Source organism: Trachurus japonicus, chromosome 18, assembly GCF_045865225.1.
Source record: "Trachurus japonicus isolate A0001 chromosome 18, Traja_1.0".
In the NCBI taxonomy this organism is placed as follows: domain Eukaryota; kingdom Metazoa; phylum Chordata; class Actinopteri; order Carangiformes; family Carangidae; genus Trachurus; species Trachurus japonicus.
Window position 1 is genome coordinate 11,521,324 of NC_140924.1, and position 14,649 is coordinate 11,535,972.

A 14,649-nucleotide genomic window follows, 5' to 3' on the forward strand; every position below is an offset into this window, starting at 1 on the left:
TAAAGATCAATGCGGTGGATGGACAGTCGACCGACAGACAGACTGTGCTAGAAATGAAACTCACAGTCCTATCTAATCCACAGGACACAATAAAACAAATTATATAAGGATAGACTTAAAATAAAATGACAAAAAAAACGCAAAACTGTTAATGAAATGTTTATTTTTTGTGATTAAAGCTCAAATAAGAAACTTCCTGCAGGTACTTATGAGGAAAGACAAGAGTTAATTCAAGAAAAAGTGTGAAAACCTGCAGTTTATTTGAATCAATTGTCTCGTTTTCATGTTTTGATTGAGATAATATATATACGAACCTGAGGTGAAAATCATCGGCAGCATCACCGAAATGAAAAGAAGCTAATTTCAGAGCTGGAAATTAGCGTCACAGCTGCAGCAGTGGTTAAAGTTCACTATCATCTGGTCCACATCATAAATCGATGTAAGTTCAACGTTTCGTGGTTTCAAGAACTTTGGCTTTGACTATAACCTGCAACTAAATGATACAGCCTTTCAAATTAAAAGTCCTTAAAGCATTAAAAGAGGCAGATAATACATGAAGAAAGGCAACCAGTGAAATTAAATGTTGAGCAGAGCTGATTTCTCACTTAAAGATATGGTAAATACTCTTTTAAAATGTCCATTCTTATATGCTACTTTTGCACTTTTCACATTTTGCTTTCACTTTTGCATTAGTCCAAAACGACAGCCAGACACCAAACAGCTAAAGTCTTTTAATTTCATGTCTCTGCAGTTTGCCTGTGCAGCAGCTGTTGGGGCCGATGAGTCACGGCTTGGTGATAATGTGCGATGCAGATGTTTCGGAGCTGAAGTAGCACGAGGTTCCTGTCAGTCTCCTGCTCCCGCTCCTCCGGGGAGATGAACAACCTTACAGGAACCAGCGCAGGAATTTTCCGTTAAACCTCCGACCTCCGATCCTCCATGATCCCTCATCTTGTTCTCACATTTCTGGGAGGTGTTTAAATTTAAACCAGTGTGAGTCTGTCTTGGCCGGGAATCCCTTTGGATAAAAACATCCTTGTCTCTTCCAGGCCTGACCTGATCCAACCTGATAAAACATGACTATGGGAATATTATTTTGTGGTTCAACAGTAGTCCACCTTTTGACCAGCAATAGGTTTGATCTCAACCCAACAAACAAACAAAAAAGGACAGTTTAAAGTAGATCAAATACATTTATTAACTGTGGGTCTTTTCTTTTTTTTGGCCACTTCTGGGCAGTAGTTGACCAACATAACGTTAACATATCGACACTGACTATCCTGCTGCTGTTTTTCCTGCAGGCAAAATAACTAATTAAAAACTTTTTCATGGGATTTTTGGACATAAATCTAGTTAATGCTCTGATAAATACAACCATTGTTAACCTACTAACCAACAGATGAAAGAAGCTAGGGTTAGCAACATTAACCTGTTAGCAATAATTGCTAGTTAGACGAGTTAACGTAAAGTTAGCTAACGTTAACGTGAGCTAATGTTGCAACAAACTTCGCAACTGTTGGCGTTATTTTTAACTCAATAGTGGAAAAACTGATGAAGTTAGGTACTTTTCAAACTTTTATTTTAAATCAATGTGGCTGCCGCTGGTTAGTTTTCTACCTGTTGTTTTCTACTGTGTAGCAGAGCTTCACTGTGTAGCATCGTTAACTTTCCGCCAGCTTTTTCTCACGGCTCATTTAGAAAACACATAACACCATATTAAACCATCCAGTTTAGAGGAACGTTGCCACCAACCAGACTGGAGTGTGGTACAATGGATTACTGACGTTGTCTTTTCTGCATTGTAACTCGTTAAAGACTGAGGCAATTAGTGCATGAAGAGCGGTACGCACAGAGGAGGGAGGGACTAATGGCAGTTTGATTGACACATCACGATCCAATTGACTTGACTTGGTTCAACAAGATTGGAGGGTGTTGGAAGATTGCCCATTCAAGAGGTGACAGACCTTTTTCATTTCTGTGAAAAAGCATTAGGCTACATTACTTGGTTGCAATTGGGGTGTGAGGAGGATTTCACGCAATTGAGTAAAAAATGTTCCAGAAACAGATCTGCAACTTTAAGAAAACAGACACACTGACATAAACAAGCTACAAATTGAGGAAACAACTCAAGACTGAGTTGTCATGTGTTTCTGAAGACACAAAATATTGTCAAATATCAGTCCTGGTTTACTAAAAACAGCTTGTCACGTACCATAAACTGTAGGCTACATGTGCTGTGAACGTGCTGGTGTCTTCACCTTTGTCTTCATGACCCAGTTGACCAGTGCTGGCGTCTCTCACGTGTCTAATTAGCAAACGTTAGGACCTGGTGATAGACGATGAAGAACACCTCAGCCACTGACCTCAGGACCAGGACTCAGGACTCGGACTTCGTCCTCTGGTGCAGCTTCATGGTGAACAGGAGTCAGAAACAACCGACTGAAGCTTTGAGTGTGTGAATATTTAACTGGCTCAGTCACTATTTCCATTTTTACTCTGTTTCAAATTGAATGTAGAGTTCACAGATGAAAATAAAGGGTTATGAGACAAAATATTCCCATAACCCTTTCAGCCAGTAGCCATTGGTGGTTTAGGGTAAAGAACATTGTTATGGCATTTTATACTGTACGTATATTGTGTGCTCCTACCTACAGTACAGCTCAATAATGACAAATAGCCTATTGGGTTTAAATATTGGTTTTGTCCAAGATGAAACTGGAGGATGCATAACATATTTTCTAGTCATTTAATTAATAAGTCACTTAGGAGGATGCAGCTGCTGCTAACTCTGTCCATGTTTAACTTTTTTATCTGTTATTTTCACACTTGCTGGACCATATTGATATTGATATTTCACATTTGGCACAATTTTTTGGGGTAAGAATTGTGTCTGTGGTTCTTTGTTTGTGTGTATTCTTTCCCTTTTTATCTTTTATCATATGACGCTGCAAGTGGAACTGGAGCAAAAGTGTCCTGAAGGGATTCCCCCAAGGGATCAATAAAGTTTTTATCTAATCTATCTAATGCTAAGGTAAGTGCAAAGTCAAAGAAGTCAACGCCTTGAACTACAGTAAAACGCTCCAGTGTCTTTACATGTGTGCTTTGAGCCCTCGGGGCCACCGTACAGAGGCTTGACATGCAAATTGTGTTGAGTTACATTAATTGTAATTTCAGTTTCTCTTTTAATTAAAATCAACAGATGTGGAGCTGCAGGAACATCTGCAGACACTTACTGTGTTTAAACACTCATAGGAGTCACGTGCTGCGTTCAGGTGCTGTATACCTGCTTACGTAAACCACACCTGCAGCAGCATCGTCCGTATCCGTCTGCATTGTATAAGTGGAGCTGTGAGATTGCATCAGGTGGAGTCAAAGACGTGTTGCAGCAGCACAGACTCTACTGCAGATTCGAGAGCCTTATCTCGCTGCGAGTTCATTCACACACACCTTCAGTGACCTCTTTGACCTCTCTCACCCAGCTGAGTCTCTCTTCAAGCTGAGATCACGTGTTGCTGTGTCTCATCCACCTGTGCTCACGTTACCTGTTCGTATATATGGAAAAGAAAAAGAAAAAAGGGAAAGAGTGACAGGAATTTAACCTCATTTGGAGAAATCACCAGTTTTCTGCAAACAATTTATGTCACATTTGGGCCAAAAAAAGAAAGAAAAAAAAAGAAAAAGCGATAAAGAATGAGCGAGGGGCGGATGACACAAGCTGGACTGTGACTCCTCTCTCTTTCTCTCTCCCTCCCTCTCTCGCTCTCCCTCTCCTGGGATCAAGGCCCGTCTATATAAAGCAGAGACCGGCCCCAGTCGCCGGTGCCACAGCAGTTTGCAGTTTGCTGAGTCAGGCTGACTTTAGAAGACCTGGAGTCCTTCACAGAGGTTTTCCCTCAAGACTGAGAGGCAGAGGCAGCCGGTCGCAGAGAGGAAGGGGCAAAAAGAGTCTGGTTGCTGAAACACCTGAGGGCATTTAAACGCACCGCGAAGATGCAGGGGAAGTCGTTTTTCAGCCAAAGGAGAGCAGCAGCAGTGACGCTGTGTGTGGTGATGATCCTGCTGGTTCAACAGGTGAGTTAAAGGAGCATTTTGGATTTGGGATTTTGGATTTTTATAATAAGAGCTGGTTTTGTTTTTGCATGTTTCACGACGAGTTGTGAAGAGTTAGTCAGAGTTCTACTAAAGCCTTATAAAAATCTGTGGGCTAATGCAGCACATTAAAGTATCATCTTACCCCTACACTGCAAAAACTCAACGTCTTTCCAAGAATATTTGTCTTATTTCTTATCAAAATGTCTCAATTTTTGTCAAAACTAATCTCTTTAACTTGTTTTTAGACAGTTTTCACTTATTTCCTACAAATTTTCAATTGGAATAGGTAGAAAAATCTGCCAGTGAAAGCAGGTTTTTTGTGCTTGTAATAAGAAAGAAAGACTTATAGCTCCACTATCAGATTTTTCTACTTATTTCAAGTGAAAATATGCTTGAAAAAAGTAAAAAAGTGTCTAAAAACAAGTTAAAGAGATTAGTTTTGACAAAAAAATTTAGACATTTTGACAAGAAATAAGACAAATATTCTTGGAAAGATTTTGAGTTTTTGCAGTGTAGGGGTAAGATGATACTTACCCATAGATTTTTATAAGGCTTGTACTAGCAGAGCTCTGACTAACTCTTCACAACTCGTGAAACATGTCTTATTTTTAGTATAATTAGATTTGTTTAGACTAGAAATGACATTTTAACCAGAAATAAGACACATATTCTTGGTAAGATTTTGAGTTTTTGCAGTGTAATGTTTCTCATTGGGATAAATTAAAGCAAATTAAAGCCATGTGCCTGTTTCCTACTTGTTTGACATCTTTGTATCTTAAATGTGTGTCTGTGTGTGTGTGTGTGACCACCAGGTGTGTGCAGGTCCGTTGGCCCTTCAGGTGCAGCCCGGCTCTGACCAGAGTCCAGCAGGTCCAAAGGCGGCGGTCAAGGTCCAACCCCTGCGAAGAATAGCTCGGATGACCCCGCTGTGGAGGATCATGAACAGTAAACCGTTCGGCGCGTACTGTCAGAACAACTACGAGTGCTCCACGGGAATCTGCAGGTAACCAGAAAACTTTGTTCAGAGAGAATAAGTCAAATTTTGAGATAAAAGAGAGTTAATTTGGGGGTTGTGGTCAGAGTAAACACACTGCCGACTCAACGTGATGACCAGATGTTGATTTTGGAGGTTTGTCAGCTCTAAAACAAACATCTGCATCACAGCTGATCAATATTAAGTGAGTCGTAGTTCAGCTAACTAATGTTAGATGTTAAGCATTCCTGTTAAATGTAATTTTTTTGTCATTTTTACAAAATGTAGCCGATCATGCAAGGAAATTTCTTTGACCTAGCCAGCTAGCTTGCATTGTTAGCATTTATGTGAAGACCCTATCATTGATGAAATTTGGTTGGCTAGGTAGTTAGCTAGCTTAATATTTCTTGTTTTAACCTATACATTACCAACATTTACTGTTTTTATACAAAATTCTTAGGAATAGGCTACTCTTTAAAATGGTCCAATGTCAATTTATAAAGTTGCAAGACAATTAGCGTACAAAAACATGTAAAATGCTACAAGTAGGCTTAACGAAAACTAGCAAAAATAAAATTAAACTTTCTATGCATTTAGTCCAAAAAAATGTTATACTATAATTTGACAGAAATTATATTACCGGTAATGTCAATGAAAATACAGGAAGATAAGATACTAAAAGTGAATCAGCTGCTAAGAGACCAATCAAAAACTTGTGTAGTCGGCGAAAAATATATTCCAGTGTATTACATAGACTCTTTTCATGGCACATTTTGTTACAGTATTCAGTAATGATTGATGTTTTGGATGATTTTATAACGATTTCCAATGAAAATACAGTATATTAAAAAAGAAGAAGTAATTTAACATCAATTATCGGCAATATTATTCTGGCAAAGTTAAGTTTGTTGCATTAGCTTTATGCTATAGACCTTTTCAGAGAGTATAAACAAATACAGGTGTTACCAAGGATACTAATTAAGGCTCCATTCCATTTCGTGTACCAGAGCGTTTTCTAATGAGCCACACCTGTCTTTGTTTATACTCTCTGAAAAGGTCTATATTATGTATAGCCTTTCTAAGAAGTTACACATCCATAAAAATCAACTGATAAAGCTTTTTTTTCCATTGTGGCCTCTCACTGACTTTTCTGACTTCCTTGTTTCTTCTTGTTGTGTTTAGGGGGGGTCACTGCTCCACCACCCACCGGAGCGTCTCGGAGCCTGTGAACTACTAGACGTCCACATCAACCAAGTGTTTACATGAGCTTGAATCCTTATAAGGGTTCTGAAGACTGGCATACAAACAGATCCAGGCTTTTATATATATAACAATCAGACTGTTTATATACGAATATACATATATATATTCATTCACAAATAAGATACGACTTAAAATATTAAGCTAATGGGAGGTGGACTTGGGCAATGGGTTAAGTGCAACAAATATAATAAGGTAGTTATTTCGCTTTTATACTTGATATTTTCCATTATAGGTTTTGATATAATCAGTGAGAAGATTTCAAGGGTGCAAACAGACCGAAGTCTCTAAGCATTAATCTCAGAGTGAAAAGTTTTTTTAATCTCAGACGCTCCGTCCTGCCCATCATTGTGGCCTTGATGTGACATCTGCATTTTATTTTTATAACACCAAGGTTTTATTGGTGACAGATAATTGTTTCGTCGGTGGGTGAAACAGACAGAACTGGATATAACTGGACATTTCACAAAAGAATAACAAATATTTCTTTTGGCAATGCGTTGTATTATTTTAGTGGCAGATAAAGATTCATGGACTCGGAGCAGGGAGCAGTCCAAAGCACAGGGAAGACCGTGTTCCTGTTAGAGGCTCCTGACCTTTAAATCTTTACAGATTGCGTCACAATTGTCTCGTGTCGGCTTGATAAGAAGTTCTTCTTGTCATGGTACTGATACCGAGCTGCACATTTACTTCCCAAGAGGAATCTCTTGGTTCAGTTTGACATGTAAGACATGTAATACTAGCTCATGTTACAGCATTTAGGGTTGTTATACTCATATTTAACAATAAATCGACATCTATTGGTCGCAGGTCAAGACATATTGTAACAATAGACCTGTTATTTTCAGGAATTAGTCATTTATCATCAGTATAAATCAATGCAAGAGTTTTGTATCAATGCAAAGTAAATAACATGGAGCTGACTTTTAGTCCTTGAACACTCATGGAGGAATGTGACTTCCAGAAATTTGAGCAATACTTCATTCCTGACTCAGATAAACCTTGGCCTACAAATGAAATGTACAAACATAACTATGCGTGTAATTTGCATTGGTTTGATGAGATTACAAAATGTAAGAGGCATGAAGAAGTGCTGAAGAAAGGAAAAGGAAAGTAGGGAAAAGGGAATAAAGGGGATCTGGAGGAGACGAAGTGAAAGGATAAATCAAAACATTGAGGAGCAGAGGTTACAAAATACTGAAGAAATGCTTGAGCACCCAGAACATTTTAACATCCTCAAGTTTATATTTTAGTTTTAGTCTTTTAAAAGATATTTAAAGTTTGTTCAGGCACAAATTCATCTGCTGAAAACCAACAGATTCAACTACAAACATGTAATTTGTGATAAATGGGGGATACATGAAAATTATTCACAACATCTGTTATGCATGCGTATTGATTTTGTGAAATTCTGTGATTCTGTGATCTGTTTTTATTTATTATAGCCTTTTGTTTAAATGTTAGAGAAATTGTACCCATTTACATCCATCTTTTATTTTTTGTTTTTATAAATGTTTGTGTACGATATTTTAATAGCTTGTTCTAGAATAATCAATCACCCTGACTGGACTTTTTTTTTTTTTTTTTTTTTTTTTAACTTTACCAGTAGGAACTTGCTCAGACGATCTCATATCTGTAACCAAAAACAAATTTAGCACAGTTTCCTGGTTGTGAGCTGCACGGCCAAGCCACTTCATCACCTGCATAGTTTACTTCATGCACAGAGCAGGTGGTTACTGATATTTTATAGACTCAAGAGTGTTCGAGAAATGTTCGAGTAGGATTGCACTTTCAAACCCAGATTATCTTTGTACTGTCTACTGTATGTACTGTGTTACTAGCATGCAGTGAGCTGGAAGAAGGTGGAATAAAAAGGTTGGAAAAAATAAATAATTGTTTGACTAATTTTTTATGTTTTGGATTACCGTAAGAATACTTTATCTTAAAGAAGATAATTGGTTTTAATTCATGTTACACCACAGCACAAGTCCGACATTTTACCTAGTAAGTGAAGAAAAACAGTTGTCATAACAAGTCATTAGGCTACATTTTTTCTAGTAGGAGTTAATGCTAACATTAGCAATGCAACATTTTGCAAAACTTACAAATAATAGCCTATATTCAAACACGACATACAGTACATGTATCTTTATTTTAAAACCAGTGGGTAGGCTACTGTGTTTTTGATTATACATTGATATTTATTAATTTTTCGTGTTTTATATTTCTATTTTCAAATCCAAAACTTAGGTAACCCCAAGCGTTCAGTGCATCTACGGTGCGGAATAGCTAGGCTAGACTGTCTTGTTTTTGTGTCATTAAATTAGTCGTTCTTACAGTATTGTGCAGCTTCTACCTGTGGAGATATTGTTACGTAGCTTTTACGTACAAACTATCGCCTATGAGCCTTGTTAACCGCTAGTATTAGCTAACAATATTGGCAACGACAATAGCTAACAGAGGGTTCGCCTTTCTGACTTGTTATCAACTTGTAAGTAGAATGTAGCTGATTCAAACTGATTCCTAGCTACGATGTCCAAAATAAATAGAACGAGCCATGATTCATTGCTGTACGGAAAATAGGCTTCTTCTAAATCTTCCAACATAGATTCACTGCACCGGTAGGCTAATGGAAGTAACCAATGCCACACTGTTAAAGTTTTGTTTCAGTTTTAAAGGGATAGTTCAACATTTTGGCAAATTGGCCCATTGCCATAATCCCTATAGTCTTAGCAGTAGGTTCGTTACCTTTATTTGTTGGTGCAAGCTATTTTTAGAACGGCGGAGCAGAGCCGTGAGCTGCTCAGAGCTACGCTACGGAGGCTCATGGGATTTCTTGGTTTCCCTCATCAAACTCATCAAATACACAATCCAACAACTCCAAAACGCTCTGGTGGACAAGTTGTGACCTGCACATTCACCACGCTATGAGATAATAACAGAACGTTACCAGACAAGAGTTGTTTTAGAGGTAAATTAAGCTTTAAGCTTGCACCGACAATTAAAGGTAACAAACCTACTGCTATGACTATAGCGATTATGGCAATGGGCCAATTTGCCAAAATGTTGAACTATCCCTTGAACAGCAGCGGCCTTTAAACCTCAAGTTTTTCACATTGCCAAGTTTCGACCATTTTGCGCTCTCCATTGGCGACACGGCACCACATTCGTAGACCCGGTCCTCTGAAGGATGCGTCCCCCAGAGTTGGGACATGGCCACGGTCTACAGTAGCCTACATCAGCAGATATTGAATTCAGTCGTCACAGAGACGTCTCTGTTGACACCTTCACTTTTCATTTCCTCCAAAGGCCACTTTGTGCATTTAGCCTTGTAAACATCTGCCGGGCAGCTTTGCTCAGCAGATTCCTCCGGGATGTTCGCATGTTCTGTGTGGATGACATTTTGATTTTCAGCAAACACCAGTCCAACACTTAATGCGAAACTCCTGCAACTCATTTAATAAATCATCAGCGGGATCATAAAGCGAGCGTTTCTCTGCACAGGCCCCCGGACGACGCTCTCTGCCCGTGAACTGTGACTCATCTACTTTCACACTGTCAGTTTTCACACAGTGTGTTTTCATGTAACTGAATCTGCTGCCAGCGTTCAAAAGTCAAACAGCTGTTGGCGTTCAGACGCTCAGTCTTTCGCAATGATGACAGAGATCGGCCAATTGCTGCTTTATGGAATTATTTGTGCAGAACAACAGATGAAACCTCTTGATAGAGAGCTCGACAAGTAACAAACACAAAAGTCATGAATGCTTCTGCCAAACTTGATGGAAATGTTTGTAGATTTCTGTACCAAAGGGAAGGACGGACAGATGTCGACCCAAGCTGTCGACCTTAACGAAAGGTAAAATACAGTTCACATCGAAGGTCTAATTTTGTGTTTTGTAAATAGACTCAATAGTAAGTGTTTTTTATTGACTATGTATTGTTTAAGTTGTATAGATGCTGTATACTACTCTTTTCTATTGGGATTTGGGGCGTCTAATTGTGTTTTATGTAATGGACTGCAGATGGAAATTAGCTCACTGCTGGTACACACATCTTTACATTCTTTAGTTTAATGTCTGTGTGCACTGTCCATAAACTAAATAAAATATAAAATAAATAAATAAAATAGACGGGTTTTCATTAATCCTGATTTATGACTCAGTTATTTTTCTGCTGACTGCTGCAAACTGGGTCAAACGTTTCATATCCAGATCTGCTTTTTACCCAACAATGATGATGATGAAAAAGAACATTTTTTTTTTACATTTTTCGATGATTGATGGCAGGTTTGTACATGTACTGGTCAATATTTTCAGGGCTGTGTCTGTGTTTATCCCCGTCTGTTTGCTTTTCTCAGACGTAACCCAGGTCATGTATTTTTGTCTTTGCTAGCTGAACTTTAAACTCTAAACATAACGGTTCAAAGTGTAACATGATAGATTCACTTTTTTTGCAGCTGAATATTTTTTTGGTTGAAGCCACTGTCAAAAACCGTTGTTTGTTTTTTACAGACTTGCAGTTTACCTTTAATGCACAAGAGGTAACATTTATCACAACAGTTGAAAGGAGCTATCTTAAGATTTTGGTACAAAGCTAGCTCTAACTTTAACATGAGCTTAATTATTCACCAACTTCATTACTTTTCTCACCAACTGTAACCAGAGGTGGAAAGCAGCCTCAATGCTTTTGTTTTGTAACAATGACATCTTTGCTAAGCTAGGTAGATAGCTAGCGGCAAATTAATCAGCATGATAATCAGCTAGCTTGCTAGAACGGTAACGCAGCGCACCTTGTCATTTACTGATAGTTTCTGAAAATTTTATTTAAAAGACCAAAAACTGTCAAAGCAATCCCACAATCGTAACAGTATAATTCTGTCGTTCTTTTATTAATGTCAAAATAATATAAATACAGAGTTTACTGAGCTTGGGCCCAAATAAGGCATCAATCCAGAAAACTTTTTCTTTATACAAAAACAAAATTTTTAAGGTTTTCGCTGAAGTCAAATCTGAAGTTTCCAACTGTACCAAAAGTAATAAGGGAAGTTCAATTATTCCTTTGGGGAATTCCCTGTAGTTCATAATAATTGCTCATTTTGTGATGACAACATTGAAACAGATCATTTGCTTTATAAAATGTATGCTTTCTGGTAAAATTTGCATTACTGTTACTGTATTTCCTAAATTTGCAGTTTCTCTAAATTATTCAAAAAAAAAAAATGTTTTTCTTTTACATTGGAGTAGATTTTTGAAGACTTCTTTGAACTTGATACTAACCCCCAGGACTACTACTACTTTAATTTATCTAAATATAATGCTTTTTTGGGCAGTGTGGTTGGTTGTGCTCAGGTACAACAACTCAGGTCTATGAGCTCAATACGACTTATTTTCTAATAATAAAATTGAAAAGCCTGAGGGAAAACTAGTGAAGTTTTCAAACGATGATTTTACAATAAGCCTGTGCATATTCTCATTTGTCCAGGTCATAGTATCTCAAAGGAGGTTAAATCGAAAGCAACTGGACTTGGTTATTTGTCTAGGAAAACGTTTCACCTCTCATCCAAGAGGCTTCATCAGTTCATGTTCACATCTGACCAGGCTGGGACTGGTCCAACTATCTGGTGTGGAGACCCAGGTATTTAACCTCGTGTGGGCATTCACAAGGCTGATGATGTCACTGGGAGGGGATGATTATACAGCGTTAATGTCTGGTTTAGACGTCCCAGGCCTTCAATCAGGCCTTGAGCAATGTTTCCCTTCAGTTTTCAACTTTGGTTTGAGAACCAAGTTGAAAACTGCATGTTCTCTACAGTTTTCTCCAGGGAATAAAGTTTCAGTTTCAGCTTCACTCCTTGTCAGAACCACGATGTGATCAGCTCATTGATCAGCTGTTCTGCAGAGGAACTTATAGTGTATTAACCCAAGTTCTGCATTGAAGTATAATTCTAAGGTACTTCATTTGAGAGTTGACTCAAACAGACTTCTACTTCCACTGACTGTGAACGGCTCTGATCTGAAGTTCTTGCAGTTATTCTGTGCACGTGTAGCACCACCTACTGGATGTTTCCACTCACTAACAAACAACATGATGCTGCTTATAAAGACCTTTATACAGTTCAGGAGTCGAGACTTGTTGATATTTTGAGGCTTTAAAAACATAAAATCAGAGTTTTGTGTAGGCCTATTAATATCCAACAAATCTATTCATGAAGTATAAAAACTGAATTGGTGATCTTGGAAACTGTAACCTCACAGTCCTTAAACTAGCTTTTTCTGGAGCTTTCAGACGTTTCACTTCTTCTTTTATCCGTTTAGGTCAAAATGTCAGAGGTCAAAAATCCCTAGAATCATTAACAGCCACTCAATAGAGTGAAATCTCCAGGTGAAGACAGTGTAATGTGGTTGAAAGCTCTGGAAAAAGCAGCTGAGAGGACAAAAATCCAAAAGCAACAAAAAGTTAGAAAATAAACACTGAAGAACGACAAGATTTTTTCTCTTTTATTACAGAATTAGCTTCAGAAAACAAAGAAAAAAACAGACAAACAACCAGTTTGTTCAGTGGATGTTGTTGCCTTGTAACACAGAAAAAACAACAACCCTGTCTCCCATTCTCTTCCAATTCAATTAATACTAATATCAATCAATCAAGTGACTCTCTCATTCTGCCATGATTGCCTGTAGTTGACCTGGAGTGTGGCGTTCACATCTTCACAACTTTTAAAAACATGTTTGTGTGATTGATCTTTGATTTGTTCAGTTGGACGGTGAAACGTCGAAACACTTTTTTTTTTTTTTTTTCTTACAGCAAAATGATGTAAAACCGAGTGACGTAAGTAAACGGCCGTTAGTTTCTACACTGCAGTAAACAAATAAAATAAAAATGTAGGTTTAGCTTAAACTGAGGCATTTCCCTTCTTATGACGACACACATCTGGATTCGTCAGGCAACAGATTAATTAGGACGTAGAAAAAAAAAAATCACTGCAAAAGTCCAGTAAGTGAAGAAGTCTACAAACTAAAAGCTCCTCAACTTCCATTAAATTAAACTGAAAAAATCAGGCGTTTAATTCCTGCTACTTGTTGAATAGTTAAAATTAAACAGCACTCCTCTAGCTTCACTCACAATCGCACACACACATTCAAACAAACAAACACACTTTAAGTGCAACAACATTAAGGCATTCAAGAAAATCTCCCAAAACAAACAACAAATCATCAACGTTTGTTTTTTCTTTTTTTTTTTCTTTTCTCATTTTGTAATTGTTTAAAAACTATAAAATAAATAGTCAATAATTATCTAATGATCATTATTTTGTACATCACACAGCAGGTCGGACTTGAGGTACAGTGAACTACAGTCTTAGTTGTAGGCCTATGTGTGGAAATAAATTAGCATCAGTTAATAAGGATTATTTACACACACACACACACACACACACAGATGTTGGTTGTGGAGTTTTTTTTTTACAGTGTGTGTCCAGGTCGTTGGGGTCAGATCTCATTCACCTCCACTGGTTTAATCCCATTAATGGATCCAACAAATGAGCACTGGAGTCATAAATGTGTTAATCCGCAGCTGAAATAGTTCCCTCCCATTTAAACACTGTTCGGGCGGCGTTAGCTTAAAAAAAACTACAGGAAGTGAAACTGAAACTACATGTGTGACGTTTTTTTTTGTTTTTTGTTGAAGATGTAAGATTTCAGTTGGAACCTGTAATGAAACAGACTGTAACATGGGTCTTGAACCTTCGTCTGTTTGTACGTTCTGAAAAAACACTGTGCGTTCTTGGACGTCGTCCTCTCATTGGACGGGACACGAGCCGCTGGGCAGCGCGTCCTGGACGTACATGGCCACGGCCTTGGTGAGGTAGGTCATGCTGCCGAAGCGGCCGCTGGGGGCGCTGTCGTACAGCAGCCTGCAGACGCCGGTGGACGGGTCCCGGTCCAGGATGTGCTCCTCGGCCCCCAGGTCCACCTGGACGAGGGTGAAAGGTCAACGTCCTTCTTTACACCGCAAAAACTCACATCCTTTCCAAGAATATTTGTCTCATTTCTTGTCAAAATGTCAAATTTCTAGTCAAAACGAATCTCTGTCCACTTAAAATAAGACTCATCGCTTTAAAAATGTACTTGTTTTTAGATAACTTTCACTTGTTTCAAACAGATTCTTGAAATAAGTAGAAAAATCTGTTTTTTGTGCTTGTAATAAGAAAGAAAAACTTGCTCCACTATCAGATTTTTCTACTTATTTCAAGTAAAAATATGCTTGACAGAAGTAAAAAGTGTCTAAAAACAAGTCCTTTTTAATGTGATGAGTTTTATTTA

The 14,649-nt window shown here is 38.1% G+C and overlaps 2 protein-coding genes across 10 annotated transcripts in view; one reads left to right on the forward strand and one right to left on the reverse strand.

Moving 5' to 3' along the window:
* Positions 1-3,803: 3,803 nt before the first annotated feature.
* leap2 (liver-expressed antimicrobial peptide 2) lies at positions 3,804-8,218 on the forward strand. Its single transcript, XM_085759567.1, has 3 exons — positions 3,804-4,071; positions 4,905-5,095; positions 6,248-8,218. Exons 1-3 carry the CDS (start codon positions 3,991-3,993, stop codon positions 6,300-6,302), a joined length of 327 nt encoding a protein of 108 aa, XP_085615693.1. The 5' UTR covers positions 3,804-3,990; the 3' UTR covers positions 6,303-8,218.
* A 4,589-nt stretch (positions 8,219-12,807) lies between these two features.
* The window catches only part of phka1a (phosphorylase kinase, alpha 1a (muscle)), a 38,264-nt gene continuing 36,422 nt past the window's right edge, over positions 12,808-14,649 (reverse strand). For all 9 annotated transcript variants that reach the window (XM_085759966.1, XM_085759963.1, XM_085759965.1 and 6 more), the window contains one exon: positions 12,808-14,299. In XM_085759966.1, coding sequence (XP_085616092.1) covers positions 14,126-14,299 — 174 coding nt within the window. In that variant the 3' untranslated portion in view covers positions 12,808-14,125. The remainder of the gene's footprint in view (positions 14,300-14,649) is intronic.